This window comes from Epinephelus fuscoguttatus, linkage group LG12 (assembly GCF_011397635.1).
Source record: "Epinephelus fuscoguttatus linkage group LG12, E.fuscoguttatus.final_Chr_v1".
Classification (NCBI taxonomy): Eukaryota; Metazoa; Chordata; class Actinopteri; order Perciformes; family Serranidae; genus Epinephelus; species Epinephelus fuscoguttatus.
Window position 1 is genome coordinate 32390006 of NC_064763.1, and position 18752 is coordinate 32408757.

At 40.7% G+C, this 18752-nt stretch overlaps 1 protein-coding gene across 1 annotated transcript; it reads left to right on the forward strand.

The window, feature by feature from the left end:
- The first annotated feature begins 237 nt into the window (after positions 1–237).
- fhl1b (four and a half LIM domains 1b) lies at positions 238–18331 on the forward strand. The gene is made up of 6 exons (XM_049592183.1): positions 238–367; positions 14267–14446; positions 14557–14731; positions 14915–15084; positions 15161–15347; positions 17458–18331. Exons 2-6 carry the CDS (start codon positions 14291–14293, stop codon positions 17607–17609), a joined length of 840 nt encoding a protein of 279 aa, XP_049448140.1. The 5' UTR covers positions 238–367; positions 14267–14290; the 3' UTR covers positions 17610–18331.
- Positions 18332–18752: the final 421 nt, after the last annotated feature.

The following is an 18752-nucleotide window of genomic DNA, read 5'->3' on the forward strand; positions in this document are numbered from 1 at the left end:
GAAGAAATTGAAAGCTCCAGAAAAAGTAAAATGGACATTGAATCTATCTATCTATCTATCTATCTATCTATCTGGTCAAATAAATGTTCACACTCCATTTTCTGCTTCATCACTTCCCTCAAATTATTGAATTTTATTTTGAAGCTAAAAATCACTTCGCTTCCTTTTGAACGTCGCCGTTGCTCTTTTATTTCGAAGGCGCTACATCCTATTTCCGGTCTGCACCTGCTTGTTTGTGTGTAGCTTGACGCAGCCGCAGATGGCAGTACTTAAAACGTGTGAGGGTCTCGTCAGAGCGGAGTTCTGCTGCCTCCACACAGGTCAGAGAGCACCGCTCCTCCACGCCGCAGTCATCACCCTGAGCCCGGTAAGCTGTCTGCGGAGCACCGCTGTTTATCTGCTGGACACTGTGTTATCAAGCCTCATTGTTCTTAAAGGTGTTTTTAGACAAACCGACCTGTGACTGCAGAGCTGGTTTATAGTTACACTGGAGCATGCAGGTTGTGTGGCGCCTGGTTGAAGTGTTGCCAAACTCACCAGCCGCACTTTTAACTTTTATAAGTCTATTATTAATATGTGACTATTGTAAAGTTATTGATTTTAATGGCTGATCACTGTTTTACAGTATGTCCTGCTAGCAGATGTACAACAGCATGTAACCCTCTTCTTCTTCACACTTATTATGATCTCATTTCACACATTTGCAAAGCAGCATTTTGATATCCGGATAGGAAACAAGTCTTAAAGTCTGTCTGGGGCGTTGGCTGTCTGTCTGTCTGTATGTGTAAGTGAGTGTGTGTGTGTGTGTGTGTGTGTGTTAGGGCTACAGTTACATGCTGACTTACGGAAGCCTGGGCTGCTCCTGAAATCTGTTTCCAGTTAGGAAGTCTCCTTTTTTTCACTCACTGATGGAACCGCTGAGGCTAAAAAAATGCATCACAGAGGTCAATTAAAATTCCTGTACTGCTATTTTTCATTGTCCTGTGAGTGTGTGTTTACATCCTTGTAAGTGATGCATATGGCCTCAGTGTTGGTTCTACCAGTTATCTGCAAGAGGTTGAAGTAAAGTGAGGATCCATATGTGTGACTGGACTCTTTCTTACCTACACACCGGCACATACGGCAAATCGTGTGACTGCAACCCTTACAATAAAGGGATAAAACTCAGATTATTCGGAACAATGTAATCTGGCTGTTAAATGGAAAAAAACTGGACTGAAAGCGGAAGGAAACACGTCACAGATGTTGCAACTCCACTGAACTTTTCTGGATATAAGCTACTAAATGTTGCTGAATTAACAGCCACATGGAAGCACTTGCACTATTACAGTTATTATTGACAGCTCACACCATCACACATGCACAAACACACAGACAGTAAGTAAACCAAGACCCATATGTGTGACTGACCTTTAGCTGCCTGACGTACACACACACTAGGGAGCCTTGGGAGTTTTCAGTGTGATTCGAAGACGGTGGCTGCATGTTAAAGAAATTACCATGAGCTCAGTCCCATAAAATACATCACAGGCTTGTAAAACTTTATGTAATTTGTCTGACTTCATGTCATGGGAACTCCCTGTTGTGTTTTGCCTGGTGTGACTTTAATAGGATAGAATGTAAATGGGATGCAGATGCTGTGTTTTTTCTTTTCATCGATCCCCAATGGCAAACCCCATATTTTTAGCAGAGTTTTTAATGGAGCTCTGCCATTTTAGTGCTCTGATAACATGATGGTGAAATAGATTTTAACTGAGAAACTTGGCAGTGTGTATCTTTAACCTGTGGCCATTAAAACATGTTGTGATGTGTTTGGGTGCACTGATATTAGTTGGAGGTAGGGCTGGGCGATATGGAGAAAATCAAATATCATGCTATTTTTGACCAAATACCTCGATATCAATATTGCAACAATATAGTAATAAAGCTGCAATAATAATATAGCCCCCCGGTGTCCCCATACCGGGCAAGGTGCTCAGAGTCCAAATATGTTGTGTCATCAAGGTCTTCTTGAATTGGTCGTAGTCTGGCCCCTCCCCTGGGACCATGTTGCCTTGGGAGACCCTACCAGGGGCTATTAGTCCCTTGACAACACAGCTCCCAGATTCACAGTGACACGCAAATCCCTCTACCATGTTAAGGTGGTGATTCTCGGGGGAATTCTCCCGAGGAACCTACTCCTTCGTGCTGAAAGGGGTCAGTTGAGGTGATTTGAGCATCTGACCAGGATGCCTCCTGGGCGCCTCCCGTAAGAGGTGTTTCAGGCATGTCCCACTGGTAGGAGGCCCCGGGGCAGACCCAGAACACGCTGGAGGGATTATATATCTCATCTGGGCTAGGACGCCTTGGAGTCCCCCAGGAGGAGCTGGAAAGTGTTGCTGGGGAGAGGGACGTATAGGGTGCTTTACTTGGCCTGCTATTCCCACAACCTGGCCCCGGATAAGTGGATGAAAATGGATGGATGGATGGATGGATATCATCAATAATGTGGATATCGTGTACTACTGTAATTTACTGTAATGCAGCCTTTTAAACCAGGAAAAGACCACACCTATGATATTATGATATTCAAAATCTAGGACAAGTCACATATCATGATATGGATATGATACTGATACATTGCCCAGCCTGAGTCAGTGTTTGTGACACTGACAAAAAAAACAAGCTGTTTTGTTGCTTTGTATAATGTCAAAGCTATCAAGGATGTCAATGAGAAAAGCATAGATGTATAATAACACGCCTGTGAGTTCCTGCTTGGCTCACAGACTTTACGTTGTGATGATGTCATGGATTTTTAAATCGCTTTTCTCTAGCCCTAGGAAAGTTTTACAAATAAACCTCTATGGATTAAAAATTCATAATAGAAAGAGTTATAATTGACCTTATTTGCAGTTTGAGGTCTCCTGTCAACAGTTTTACAGATGTGTCTCTTATAATGGCGGTCTATAGGGAAATGCTTTTTGGGCCGCTGCAGAAAAACTGTCTGCAAGACTAGGAAGCATTCACGGGGGCTTGGAGAAAAGTGGCAGCAGCTGCCTGATCACTTAAATGGTTAACAGTTGCAGATCTGTTTCAATTGAAAGATTTATTTTTTGAGTTACTTGAGAGGATCAATATCGCTGTCATATATGTCCAATAAATATGACACTATGGCCAGAACACAGTTAGCTTAGCATAAAAACTGGGAGCAGGGGGAAACAGCTAGCCTGGCTCTGTCCAAGGGCGACAAAGAATATGCACCTCTAAAGCTCACTAATGAACACGTTATGTCTTATTTGTTAAATCTGTACAAAAACCAAATGGTAAAAACTTATTTTTCTTGGCCTGGAGCACTTCCTGTCGCCACCCTGAGGTTGCCAGACAACCAGCAGCAACAGGTAAACCACAACTTGTCATTTTTATGCTTTCATTTTTGTACAGATAAGGCAGCAAACAAGATACGATGCGTTAACTAGTAAGTAATCTTTACAAACAGATATGTGCATATGTTTGCAGAATCTGTAGGCAATGGTACAAGATTTTGGTAGTAGAAGTGTTCTGGTTTCCATTTGTAGACCAAGTAATATTGACCAATCTCATTTGAGCGACAGGTAAGCCGAAATGCAATCTCAGAACCCATCAGCCATTGGTCTGGCGATATGCCTCTTGGGGCACTGGCCAATATTTTGGGAGATCTGGTGTAGCCAGTGAATATCTGGGCCAAGACTTGCTCTTCTGTGCATCAGTCATTTTGGTTAATCTCTATAAACAGATAACTGCATATGAATGCTAATAAATTAAAGCTAACTCATTGTCAGACAATAGCCAAGGGTTCTAAGATTGCATTTTGGCCAATGTGTTCTGCCTTTCTACACAGACTACTTACCTGCTGCTCAAACATGGTTGGTCAATACTACTTGGACTACAAATGGAAATCAGAATATTTTCAATACCAAAATCTTGCACTGTTGTCTTACAGATTCTTCATACACAGATTACCTGGCACATGGAAGAAATAGTCTTGGCCCTGATATCCAATGGCTACACTTTAACCCTAGAAATATGCGCTGTTGCCCCCAAAGATTTATTGTCTTCATACCAATTGCCCATGGGTTCTGAGATTAATTAGTGAGCTTTAGAGCTGGTAGGCAAAAGTTCACAGTCTTGTGGCTTCATATAAAACCCAAACACATGACAGAGGTATCGATCTTTTCATCTAACTCTCGGCACCAGAGTGAGTAAACACAGTTCCCAAACTATCAATCTATTTTTTTTAAGCTTAAAAATAGTAACAGATTGGTTCAAATGTACGCCACTTCCCATTCAAGAGTTGTGACCTATAAAAACAGACTTGCTGGGAGAAACTTTGGCCCATGCTTACGAACATTTTGAAGACAGAAAATTGGCGACGCAGATGGTGAGGTGGATGCCTGATGGTAGAAACTGTTGAATATTTTTTGGCGCGCACCATTTGGCTTTTGTCTGTTTGTACATTTTTAGCATGGATCCTACACATTGTTTTATAAATGAGACCCCAGATCTCCACCTAACCAAACACCTTTGGGAGATTCTGGAGCAACATGTCAAACAGCACTCTCCATCGCCATCGTCAAAACTCCAAATGAGTGAATTTTTTTTGTGAGATTGTCGTTTCCTCCCTTCAGCTGAGTTAAAGAGACTTGTAAAACCAGGAATATAGAAGTTGTTCTGGAGACTCTTGACTATGTTGATTTTTCCTTTAATTTGGCACCCATCTGTGAGCTCATTCAGCCTTGTGGTTTAACAGTTAAACTGGTGGTAAATGATCTAATATTTGGTGACCAGAAGGGAAATTTATATATATAATTTTAATACAGAAATAGTCATGTTTGGCTTTCATTTAGAAATGGTTAGGTTTAAGTGAGGGTTTGGTGGCATCATTGATGCTAGGGTAAGAATCTGGAGGAATGGTTAGAAAAGGAGATTTGTGGGGATTTTGGTGGTTGGAGATTTATGAAGCGAGATTTTGGAAGCAAACAAGCCTTCAAGACAGTACCGAGGGCTCAAATGTCCCATTAGATCATTTTAAAATTAAATTTTATCGTTACCATTGGTAGTGCTCTGACTGTACTGATGTGGTGCCAATGTGGGGAGCATTCCCACACACACACACACACACACACACACACACAGAGAAAATGTCATAGATATTCATGGAAATGGAAATTGGTCATACATTACAGCTGCTGGAGGTTTCTAGTTTTTTCAGCTGCTCTGTTCTGAAAGACATCTCAGTTAATGAGCTGAGAGGAGAGCACAGAGGAAGAGAGCAGAAACAGAAGGAGTGTGTAACTCAGATGCAGAGAGGGAAACAGAACAGACATAGTGAAGTGGGTCGACGTACAGCTAACCAGCAGCTTCTGGTAAAACCATCATGTGTGTCCTGTCGTAGTGAGACATGCTGCGTTTCTTCGACCTCGCTCTACACGGCTCAGATCTGTTGTATCGGCTTTATTCCACTGTCTGGAATGTGGCTCACCGGAGCCAAAGAAAACAATTATCTTTCTTTGTGGGCTGATGTGGAGCACAAATGTTTAGCTGAACTCGCTGCTCAGTTTCAAATGCTGATAATTGTGTATTTATTTTTGAGATGGTATGACTGGAATCAGGGCTGGGAGTGCTCAGTGCACACATGTTGCTGCAGTGGGGTCTGATCTTTAAAGCTGCTCTAATTAATATTTTTATAATGGATCAGGTGACACACAGAGAATCATCACTCCCCTGTACAGCTCCCCTCAGCTCCACTGACCCTTTTAGTGTCTTTTAGCTCATTGTTTTGGGCGTAGAGCCTCCAACTTAACTGTTTTGCTTCAGTGTCACTGCTCTCTCCTGAGACAGTTTCCCTCAGGAGTTGGTGAAGATAAAAACAGAGCTACAAGGAGAATGAATAATAATCAGGACTTCCAATGGATGTTAATGTTATTCCTTGTATGCTTTACAAGGTGATGATATGTAAACGTTGTGTTTATAGCTTGTTGCTCTTATGAGTCCAAAATGATCAATGACGTGCAGGTTTTAGTGAAGTAAAAAGCATTGGCATTATTTATTTCACGAGTCAGTGATGTTCTGTGCGTTTTTCCCCAAACTGTATTTCCCAGAATATTTGAAGCACCCAAGAGAAAAATCAAACAACTGCTGTCAGTTTATTGTACTTGTGTAGATAGTTGCACAGACTCAGAACCAACTAGTTTGACAACATTACGGCCTGTTCCTGAGATCAGTATCGTACTCACAGGTCTTGATGATGCAGTGCATTCTGGTCTTTTGAGGCTTTTGTTGCATCTTTTCCTCTTCTACAATGGATTTCTTCTTAGAAGATGGTTGAGCCTCACTGCAGATTTCTGAATTTACTAAAATGCTTTTGTTGCTGAAAGACAAAAATGTGAAATTTTCTTTAAACAGCAGTTTTTTTGTGGCTTTGTATTGGTGCAAGATACATGTGTTAATGCTATGTAATTTATTTACAGTTTCAACAATTAGTCAATTAATTGATTATTCAGGGTGGCACGGTGGAGGAGTGGTTAGCACTGTCGCCTCACAGCAAGAGGGGTCCCAGGGTGGGGGAACCCTTCTGTGCGGAGTTTGCATCTTGTCCCCATGTCAGTGTGGGTTTTCTGCAGGTACTCCAGCTTCCTCCCACAGTCCAAAGACATGCAGGTTAACTGGTGACTCTAAATTGTCCATAGGTGTGAATGTGAGTGTGAATGGCTGTCTGTCTCTATGTGTCAGTCCTGTGATAATCTGATGACCTGTCCTGGGTGTACCCTGCCTCTTGCCCAATGTCAGCTGGAATAGGCTCCATCGCCCCCGTGAGTTGTGACCCCTAACAGGATAAGTGGTTATGGAGAAGCAAGTCATTTTTCAAGAAAAAAAAAAAATCCACTGGTCATAACTTCTCAAATGTTTTTATCCATTGGTGTTTTTTAGTCTTCTACAATAAAATATAAATGTTTTTACATTTTTAGACTGTTGAAGGGACATCAGTAATATGAAGTCATCAATCTGAGCTCTGAAAATGTTTTTAACAACTTTATAGAACACAACATCGAGTAATAATTAATAAAATAATTGACAAATTCATCAAAAATGAAACCAATTGTTGGCAGTGGCCCTAATTAATTTGACATGTATATAGCTTGCACATTGTGTGACTAAAAATAAGCAGTCCAAATAATGTGCTACACGTACACTGCTAATGTTTTGGGTGGATTTAGCCTTTTAGTATATGCCCTTAAAGCAACAGGATGTCTCAACACAATCATCGATTGATAAGCAATAGGTCACAACTTTAGACTTTAAAGGTCACTCCTTTTCCAACCGTCACAACTTGACATTTAAACAATGAGTGACTCTTTATCATCACTGAGTTTATTGCTAATTTATTTAAAATGTACGTTACGATTACGATCGGACGACAAGCAGATGAAGGGAAGACAGGTTGAAGATAAATTGTTAAGCATTAAAACAACTCAGATGTGGACTGCAGATCAGGATGAAGATGATTTTAAGATTTTGTGCATTCAGAGCTCCAATCCTGATCTATTTTTAAGCCACCATAAAGTCCCATTAAGAGACATGCTTTACCAGCTGCCACACCAAGTCAATGATTAAAGAGTCAGAGTTTTTTCAAAGGCCGAGTCTGCACAGAAGTAGAGGTCACACCTGCAGCACACACTGAACGTAACAGAAGTTCAGACAGGGCTCACAGTACAGGAGGCATTAATGAGATGTTAATGTAAACACAGTTAATAGCCAGAATATTATCTACAATTCAGCGAGTGTGTGTGTGTGTGTGTGTGTGTGTGTGTGTGTGTGTGTGGCTGAACTGTGCCAACTTCACCGTCCTGATGGAGACTTCCTGTTTCTCAGTTTTCCACTACATTCTTCAGCGATAAGCTCATGCCAGCACACACTCACACTAACACACACACACACAGAGACATGCACAGATGGTGGGTACAAGCAGACGCACTAAATTGCACACTTGTTTTATTTTAGTTTGTCTGGTCGTTTTTCCTGGCTGCTCTTTTCCTGTTACTTTATTTTCACTTCTTTGCCTTGTTCTCGTCCCCTGTGTGTTTTAAAATGTGTGCGTGATTTTCCTCCAGTCCACATAACATGATGTCACCTCTCTGTGCTTTATTTTTACACCATGGCGCAGACCTCCGGCCGCAGCTCTAATTGTTACAGTGAGGTGGCTAAAACTTTTACAGAGGTGGGAAAGGATACACACACAGAGGAAGCAAGACATGAGGAGATTAAAAACGTAATCACCGGTGGTGGTTTTAAAATCTTTTAAATCAAGTGTTTGCAGACTGCATGTCTCCAAAAAATGCCCTTTGAACTCCTGTTTGAGTTGATTTGTTGACAATAAGAATACAAAATAACACAAATCTTATCCCTTACATGAACCAAAAATGAAGTCTTAACCATATAATGTAACGGACCCAGGTTTTTGTCCTCAAATGATCCCCCTGACGTCACTTTACAAACAGATTTATGTCCCCACAATGTGATAAATACACACACAGAGTTGTCCTTGGCTGCAGCGCCGCCTTCCAACTCCGTGACATGGCTTACTTTCACATTGAACTGTTTCCATAGCGATCAAACACAGAGTTTTGTATTGGCAGTTTGGATACGAGAAAATGATGTATCTGTGCTGTCGTGACATGACACAGTGAGAATATTTATTGCAGGGGGAAAAAAAGTAAAGACGTGCAGCAACACTGTCCTCGGAGCCGTCTGACGTCAGTGAAACCTGATTTATTTTCCTCCAAACCTGTGTGGATACTGGCTCGCTTCCTGTCAGCCATTGTTTGCTTCCCATCAGATAACATTTTCACGATGCTGGTAGCCAAGCATTATTATTGCCTGCTCTGCAGCCTTGGAGCCACACAGCACCTCTTGTAGCTGTTGGCTACATGTTAAAGTGTCTTCACCAAATTCACCAGTGCATGAATTCTTTTAAGTTCAGGGAGAGGCAGGAAGTGAGACAGTAGGTAACAGGTAAATACCAAACCTTGCCTTTGCCTGGCCAGACTTGCTGTCCTCCAGTGGAGATGGATGAGTAGCCTCTCCCAGCAAATAAACCAGCCGCTGGGTCCTCTGTTAATAAGTAATGAATTAGCAGGTCACTGAAAGGAAGATGTATGTCCTCTCCACATGATCTTGGTGTCAGCCTGTAGCCTTATTGTCTGTTGAGAAGACGAGACCACAAAAGAAGTTATTTAATCAAGTTTATTAAGAGTAGCACCTTTTAACCTCGGCCACATGTCTCTGTCAAACAGCAGTGTGGCTAACAAAGCAATGTATCTTTCACTTACTCTCTGTTGTGCTTTCGGCTACTGGTAAGAATTTCTCTCCTCCGTGACCGCACAAAAATATGTGTAAATACTATATTAAAATGTTTTTTTGCACATCTTTTTATTGAATTATTTGATTAGAGAGCTTACATACCCTTTAAATTATTAAATTAAAAGGCATTTATGGCTCGTCATTTTCAGTTTTGTTCATTTTCTCACTGGATAAAAAAAGATTTTTTTTAAAAATGAAGTAGTATTTTTACTCAGATGCATTTTTGATGACAGTTCAGAGCCATTTACAGCAAATAGGGTAATCAGGTGATGAGTGAGGGACGGCATGTTTCTTGGCTAAAAGCAAATGAAGAGGAAAATGGAAAGGAAACCCAAAAAGCCACTGAGTCACACTGTGTAAAACAAAAGCACCTTGTTAAACTACAGAATATGCTGCAAAATTGTATTTGTAGCCGACGAAGCTCGAGGAATGACAGCGTCTGTCTGTCAATCAACAACTTTGGTCCAGACAGAGATATCTCAACTATCAGATAAACTGACAGACATATATGGCCCTCGGAGCATAAATCCTACTGACTTTTCACCCAGGGCCATCATCTCATCAAAAATTAAATTTGTCTGATACTTTGGTTTATTACCAAATAACGGCAAAACTAATGACATTTATCAGCATCTGCTAATTAGCAAATGTTAGCATGCTAACATGCTAAACTAAGATGGTTAGCATTAGTCCTGATGCTTAGCATTGCCATTTGTGAGCATATTAGCATGCTGACATTAGCGTATAGCTAAAGGCACCACTGCACAGTCTTAGGGTGCATTCTGAATCGCATACTTTTTCCTTTTATTTTTAGTAGGTATTGCACCTCCTTTAAAAACAACGTACTCTTGTATGCAGTATGCACATAGTCGGGAAAATACTACTGTCTCATTAGACCCTGAACTTTGATGCTCATATATTCGTTATCTTGGGGATAAAACAAACCGCCATTCACCGAGCTCGCTAGTGACACAGCGAGAATGAGATTCATTGTTATTGGGTGTCATTTTCATAGCTCTTAAATGTGTTGTCATACGTCCTTGCGGCAGCCGACAGCTGTCCATGAGCTGTCAGCAGTCTGTAAAGCTGTGATCTGTTTGCAGCTCAGTCAATGTGATGCATCTTCTGCTGTGCAGAGGACTATGGGTCAGAATAGCCAAAAGCATGCTGGCTTGCATGCTGCAAAATGTGGCCGGATGCAGTAGGACATCCTGGTATTATAGTATGGTAGTATGGGTGTTGGAGTGCACAGTTCGTCTTGTTATACCCCTTTGGTTTGTTTATTTCAAACCTGATTCATATCCAGTATTTTTTAACAAAACTACCAAACTGAAATGAAACTACACTTAAAGGTCTTGTCTGTAGAATTTAGTGCCACCTAGTGGAGAGGCTGCAACATTGCAACCAACTGAAACTGCTCTCGTGAGCCAAGCATGTAGGAGAACTGCGGTGGGTGACACGAAACATGACTGGCCTTGTCTAGAGCTAGTGTTTGATTTGTCTGTTCCAAGCTACTGTAGAAACAACATCACTGACTCTGCGGAGGAGGACCTGCTCCATATGTAGATATAAATGGCTCATTCTAAGGTGACCAAAACACAACAATTCTTAGTTTCAGGTGATTTCTGCCAATATATCCCCTTAAATCCGACACACTGGACCTTTAAGACATCGACTATTGGCACAACTGACAATATGTTGTGTAACAGATTTTAGAGTCCAAAAAAATGGAGAGACTTCTGGGACAAATATGAAGGTCATGACTCCAGTTTCAGTGACCAACCATCCTCCCACATCTTTACTCAAACCAAACCTATTTTTAACCTAAAACCTTTATATAACAAGTTCTAGTCCAAAACAAAGAAAAAAAACCCAACAACTTATAGTACAAGTCACTGACATCATGTTACAGGACCTACTGCCTCTATCCACCTGTGACTGATAAAGACAAACTATCAGCTTTGCCTATAAAAGGATTTACACAGGATTTTTACTGAGAGTTTAAATAGAAGTCACAAGAAAAGGGAGGATTTGAGTGTTTGTGAACGCAGCCTAAACTTGTGGTAACATCGTTCCTGCACCAAAACCAGAACTTCCTTATGAATCTGTGCTGACATGCCGCTCCAACCAGGAGGTGAACGCTATAGTTTGTGGTTTTGTTGGTCTCTGAGGGAGTGGTCCGGACAAGAAGTAGAGTGGGTGTGTGCATGTGTATGTGTGTGTGTGTGTGTGTGTGTGTGTGTGTGTGTGCATGTAAGTTCTGTCACACAGTTGTCAATGTTCCAGATCTCACCACATTAGTCATACCAGGCATTCCTTCATGTGTTCACCTCGCTGTGCGGACACACACACACACACACACACACACACACACACTCTCTCTCGCTGAAGTTGAGCAGAATTCCTCGTGGTCAGCCAGCATGAACTTGATGTGGGAAATAACTGAATGAACAGACTTTAGCCATGTCTTCCTCCGCATTTCTGTGTTTTTTTTTCTTGTAGCTGTGATTTTACCATCGTGTCCTGTATTATTTACCATCTGAAATCCCGACCCTGTAATCACGGCTCTTTTTGGTGATCAACATGGTGATTTTGGTTCTATGTTTAGGAAATTTATGAGTGTTGTATTTTAGGGAGCGTGATTATTTTGGACTGTGTTGTGTGAGAAATCAGTTGCATAAGGATGCTGAAGACGTAGTTATAATCAGGCTCAGTCCAGTTATGAAACTTGATACTTGAAGCTGGACAGCAATGACAAGTATTCAAATCCTTTACTGAAGTGAAACCACAAAGAAATAACAGTGTAAAAACATACTCTTAAAAATTAAAATCTTGCTTTCAAAGTACGATTTAATTGGGATTGTTTTTGTACAATTTGTAAAACAGAGAATATGATTGTTTTATAGGATATTCGGAAAATTACAAATAAAGTGTTTAAACAAAAATATGGATTTAAAAATCATTTTGTTGATTTAAAAATGATTTTAGTGCTTCCACTAAGCACCTATGATAAGAACTGAGTCCATAGCAACAGTTATTTATTCATAACAGTGATCAGCTATTCAGAAATAACAGACCGTAGAATGCTGTAATCGACCAATTTTAATAAAATATATTATATGGAAATGTTAATAATAATACAATATTGTGTAGGCAGCATTATGATGTAGAAGTTTGTTGAGGTGCAGCTAATTTAAACAGCATCTTGCACTGCTGAAGAGTTGAATTAATAACAACACAACATATTTTATTAACTTATCATTTGTTTTCAATAAAAACTCTCCAAAATGCAGCGGGTAGAAGTATATCAAATCTGTTCTACAGTGTAATGTACCTAATTACATTAAAAAGATTTGGGACTTTGTCACCTTTAAAATCTGTTGAAGGTCTTTTTAAATTTATCCTAATCATCTCGATTATAATCTGATTGAGTAACATGCATGTTATAGTGGCTGTTTCAACCGACCACAGTTCCTAGGCCACGTAGATTGTGAGGTGTTTCTGTTCTAATTCGTGTTTCTGTTCCTTTTCTGGAGATTCACAGCTCTCACATGAGGCAGGGAAAAAGTTGAACAGTGTTTACGACAGGCCAGGTCCTTCCAAAATTACATCTACTGACTTGATGTCCTATTTCTAAATATCCTCATGTATACCCATTATTATACTTCAACACTGCTTAATACAGTCAAAACTTACTACAATCCAAACCACTACAAACTTCATGTCGTCTTTACGCACGACATTGTCCACACTCTCCTTTTGTCATGCTCACTAAACTGTTTTACAGCACCATACCCTGGTGTGAATAACTAACCTGTAATCGAACACAAAAATAACGTCAGTATAAACATAACCATAGCAGTCCACTACTATACACTATTCAAAGTATACAGAAAATGTTGTGGAAACTTAAATATCACAAGCTCTATGACATCCAGAATTCTTTTTACCAAATATAAATATGTGCTTAATTGGCTCTTACACGTGTATTTATAATTAAGGCTCACTGATTTTTAGTTTTGAATAATGTTTGCTGAAAAAACACAAACAGCAGATGCTTTAAGAGAACATCTGTTTAAACTTTTTTTCCTGCAAACTGTGTTTTAAAATGATTTTCTGAATCATATTTGCAAGTGTTAATATCAAAAATAAATACAGATATATTTCAGACATTCAGGACTTAAAACTTGTAAGTTAACTTGCAGACTTGAGGTTTTATAACTCAACAAATAAATCGACTTCAGGATTCCAACTTTTTGATCATATCGTCCAAATTATCAGTTGTATGAGGGTTTTTTTTTTTTTTATCAGGCAGAGATAAGAGGTACGAATGAGGAGGAACATATCACACACAGAGTACATAAGCACTCTGACATGAATACTATGCACATATGCAAACACACAGGTGGACACACAGACACAGGTATTTGTGCACCTGGCTACTATTGTTTTACACAAAACAAATATTTCAGTTTCACTGTTTTAGTGTCAGAGCGGGGAATGAAAGGCATCTCATTAGCAAACTGCTGCAGCAAATGTTTAATTTGAAGCTTTTTAAGTTCTCCTCAGTCCCACTTAGTGGATCAACAGCGCCCCTATGTGGTGATTTTAGGTAGTCTTCAATTTGAATATTTTGTTGTAAGGAAGATGTGTAATTTCTGATCACTGACAACAGCTGATGAGTGATGCAAACAATGTGGCACACTAAAATCCAATAAAACAGTGTGTTGCACTAACACATAGCGAAAAAGTCACAGAATGAAAAAATCTTTGGCAGTATTTTTCAACATTTTCTGACATTTTATAGACCAAACCAATTTGAAAGTAAGTGGTAGTTGCCACCATAAAATGATGAGTAGGATTTTTACCTCTCCACTTGGTTCTGTTGTAGCTCTGAGTGGCCCTCGGAGTGACGATGGCAGATTCATCACACTGTTTCTACTGTCGGGAGGACCTCGGGGGGAAGAGGTTCGTCCGCAATGAAGGCAGGCCGGTGTGTGTCCGCTGCCACACCAAGTTCTGCGCCAACACCTGCACTGAGTGCCATCGACCCATCCCTGTGGAATCAAAGGTGTGTGTGTGTTATCAGTTTGCAGTAAAGTTGTCTATACATGCATTTCTTATTTGTGACCCTTTATTTTCCCTCCACGTACCTCACATCAAACTTCCTTTCTCCACCAGGAGCTAAGCCATAAGGGCCGATACTGGCATGAGGAGTGCTTCCGTTGTGCTAAGTGTTACAAGCCTCTGGCCAAGGAGCCCTTCAGCACCAAGGACGACCGTATCATGTGTGGGAAGTGCTGCTCCAGAGAGGACGCTCCACGCTGCCACGGCTGCTATAAAGCCATACTGGCTGGTAAGACCGATGACAATTAGCAAAAAACTAGACTGGAGAAATTTTGGGAAGCTGGCCCATTAATAAACTGTAAAAAACAGATTTTTACTGCGCAATATTTAAGAAACCTGTATTTATTTTAATTTTCCTACTGAGACTTAACTGCAGTGACAGTAATATCAACTCTTCTGTGATCTGCTGCAGGTACAGAGAGTGTGGAGTACAAAGGGAACTCATGGCACGACGAATGTTTCACCTGCTATAACTGTAAACGACCAATAGGATCGCTGAGTTTCCTCTCCAAAGGAAATGACATTTACTGCAGCCCCTGCTATGACAAGAAGTTCGCCAAACACTGCGTCTGCTGCAAAAAGGTAATTCTGTTAAAACAGGAAATCATCAATCTAAAGGCAACAGGAACAACACTATTTACACTTCGCTCTTCCCCAGGCCATAACCTCTGGAGGGGTGAACTACCAGGACGAGCCGTGGCACAGCCACTGTTTCGTGTGCACCTCCTGCTCGAAGCCTCTGGCAGGCACGAGTTTCACCAAGCACCAGGACCAGGTCTTCTGTGTGGACTGCTACAAGAGCTCTGTGGCGAAGAAATGCTGCGGCTGCCAAAACCCCATCACAGGTTGCTTTAAAGTTCAACTGAGATGATGATGTCATGATGTGCAGATGAAAAAACAGTGACACACACATAGTGGCTCAAATCTGCACACATTTTTTAAAAATAGTGTACTCAAAATTATTTTATGCCAGTCAGAGTTACTAATCTAGTCACGCTCTAGTGTAAACAATAACCATATACTGAGGTAGGTTCTTGGTCTGGGAGTTTCTTCAAGATAGTGTTGTGTCGTTCACGAACGAATTGTTCAAAAGAACGAATCTGTTGAGTGAACGTAATGAACTGAATCACTTCCGGAACTGATTCGTTCATTTCTCAGTTCAGTTGAGCTCAGCAGCGAGCATGCAGGGCGGGAGGGGAACTGCTGATTCAGTCCGTGCGAACGATGAATCACTCGAGGCAGCCAGGGTGCAGGGAGGAACTGCATACTGCATGATGAATCACTCGGTGAACGACGTAACCCCGATCCCTGAGTGATTCAAATCATTTCTTCTCAGCGATACACTTTCATAGGGACCGTTTTCTCCAAGCTAACAGCTAATGTACCCAGGAGTCAAGCCACATGAACACAATCACACACCTCCCCATTGTTTTAACAGACTTAGTTTCCAGATAAACAAACTTAAAATGCAGGGCAGACGCAGCAGCAGTTCAGCCGTTATCAGTTCAGTGAGTCAGACTATGCAGTACACAGTCAGGGCTCCTCCCGCCAAGCACTGAACGAATCCGTGAACGAATCTTTTGAACGAATCTTTTTAATGAACTGATTCTAGTGATTCAGTAACATCTAAAGAACTGCTTTGCCCATCACTACTTCAAGACTTCATCTGTGCAGTCTCTAAATTTAGGCCCATCAACAGTTTGAGACTGCAGTTCCCATCTTTGTTGTAGTCACATGTTCAGGTTAAAGTGTTCTGCACAGGGGCGCCGGTGGCTTAGTGGTAGAGCAGGCGCCCCATGTACAAGGCTGTTGCCGCAGCAGCCCGGGTTCGACTCCTGTGGCCCTTTGCTGCATGTCACTCCCTCTCTCTCTCCCCCTTTCATGCTGTCTGTCCTATCCATTAAAGGCTGAAAAGCCCCCCAAAAAATATCTTGAAAATAAATAAATAAAGTGTTCTACACCATGACTTAATATATGGTGAGAAAGTCCAGTCTCACAATGGCCAGAACTAATTTGGAAGGTCTTTGTTAACTCGTAAAGTAAAAATTGGACATGTTGCCTTCAACACCATGTGATTACATGCAAATTTTCTTTTTCTAAGTTGTGACACAAAACACATGACGGGCAAGTTGCAAAAACTGTACCAAGCTAATGGCGAATATATCTATAAAACTTCTCTTTACTTTGTAATTAACAACACACAGTATTCAGGCTGCTAACAAAAACAAAATATTTACCAGTAAATTATGCAAAAACCTAACAAATAGGACATGGTCACACGATATTTCCAAAATTAACCATTTGTTTTGCAGATCAAGAGTAGGTTGATGCTTTTCATATCAAAGAGATGTTTTTGAAGTGAGGTACTTATCAATAGTCAGTGTACTACCAGCAGTGGATGGTTGTCGACAAGCTGATAGTTTGGAGAAGCAAACAGGAGTACTGACACAAAAGCTAAGCAATGTACTGCTGTGGATGGGGGCAGCAGCAAAACCAATTTTAGCCACCTAAATAAGTCCCACCTAATAAAAAATAGTCAACAGTTTTTGCCTCGCTGTCAGACAGTCCTTTCCGGATGGGAACTGAAGCTGTTTTATCCGTCTCTGTTCGTTTCAAAGCCGACAGACTCCTTTGAGAACACAGGAGCTGCTGGTCTAATTGCTGCCTCGATTTTGGTGAATCCGATCCAAACGGACCCTTTAAAACACACAGTCACAGTCACACATCAACACAAACTATCTGATTAAAGCAGCACAGACCAGCAGCTCCTGTGTTCTGTGAGGCAAAATTACTATTTTTGTGAAGAGTGTCTGGTGGCTTTGAAGAGAACTTAGCTTCAGTTCCAACTATACATTAGTACCTCAAACAACCCCACTTAAAATAATCAGAAATATCCCTTTAACGTGATAAAATGGAACGACTGGAATAAACTCTAACGCTCCTCTCCTCTCTCAGGTTTTGGTAAAGGAGTGAACGTGGTGAACTACGAGGGCAGCTCCTGGCACGAATACTGCTTCAACTGTAAGAGATGCTCCCTCAGTCTGTCCAACAAGCGCTTCGTAGCCAAGGGGAAAGACATCCTCTGCAGCGACTGCGGCAACAAGTAGAGATGGAGAGCCTGGTCATTGTCTGACAGTGGTTCATACAGTCATTATTGTGTTTGTTTTATTTTTTCATAAAGGCCAGAGTCCCCATTTCAATATTCTGTTCAAGTGAGTTTTTTGGGAGATGACCCTGTCAGCAATAGAAGCATTGGGACCACAATTAAATTCATGTCTGCTGTTGATTATTTGCTTCGATGCTGTGTGCTAACACTAAAACACACACTGTGCTGAGTGATGGTGGCGACGAGCTTTGTCCTGAAAATTAGACACAAGATGCTCGAAAGATGAATAGTATGTAGCTGAGTTTAAACAAGGAGCAGCTTCTCCTGTTTAAATGGGATGTTTTCATTCTGCACAGTGTGTGTTGAGGTGTCAGCATAAAGCCAGAGGGTGTCGTGTATTTTTATCATCTTCTTTTAGCACAGAAATAACCGCTTATGTTCATGGCTATAACATTTACTTCTCTCTCTATTTTGAAAGATGTTTTTAAGGCAATATTTTCCTATGACCAAAAAATGTTTTAATAATCAAAATTATCTCTATATTTGTACTTGCTACCTGCCGAAGCATTGCTATGTTTATTGTACGTTTTGAGTAAATCAACCTTTATGCACTTTTGTCTCATCTTCCCTCTAACGAAAGAGGAAATTTAAATATCGAATTGGAAGATATGCAAACTGTACGCCTTGATGTGTTGCCAAATGAAATAAACTTTCTACAAAACAGAGCCTTATATTTATTTTGACTGATTTAACATTGATTTTAACGGTTCATGTTGACACACAGCAAACACTGCGTCATTTTTCACATTATTTGGCAGTTTGACAATGTTATATGTAGATAAAAACAGAAATAAAAGACCTATTATATGAAGCGGTCCCTTGTGAAAATGGGAATGGGGAACTTAATTTAAAATAAATCTGTATAAACAGAAGTGTAGCAATGTGCTTTGTCTAGAGCCTATTGACAAAATAATTCACTATAAATCTTTCATTTCTCAGTGTTACACACGGCACATATAGACAGGTACCACCTACTAAAGGTCAGTACACTGGTTTATCAAGGTGGTTTATCTACATGTGCAGGTGTTTACAGGAAGCAGCCTGTTTGTCCAAACTGATAATGTTGAATTGATTGACTGGTAAG

What these genes read in the sequence shown, in the direction of transcription:
- fhl1b (XM_049592183.1), top strand. Translation starts at nt 14,291, where the DNA reads ATGGCAGATTCATCACACTGTTTCTACTGTCGGGAGGACCTCGGGGGG. An exon ending in CCATCCCTGTGGAATCAAAG is followed by an intron (nt 14,447 to 14,556) that starts GTGTGTGTGTGT and finishes TTTCTCCACCAG; the next exon opens with GAGCTAAGCCATAAGGGCCG. An exon ending in ACTGCGTCTGCTGCAAAAAG is followed by an intron (nt 15,085 to 15,160) that starts GTAATTCTGTTA and finishes GCTCTTCCCCAG; the next exon opens with GCCATAACCTCTGGAGGGGT.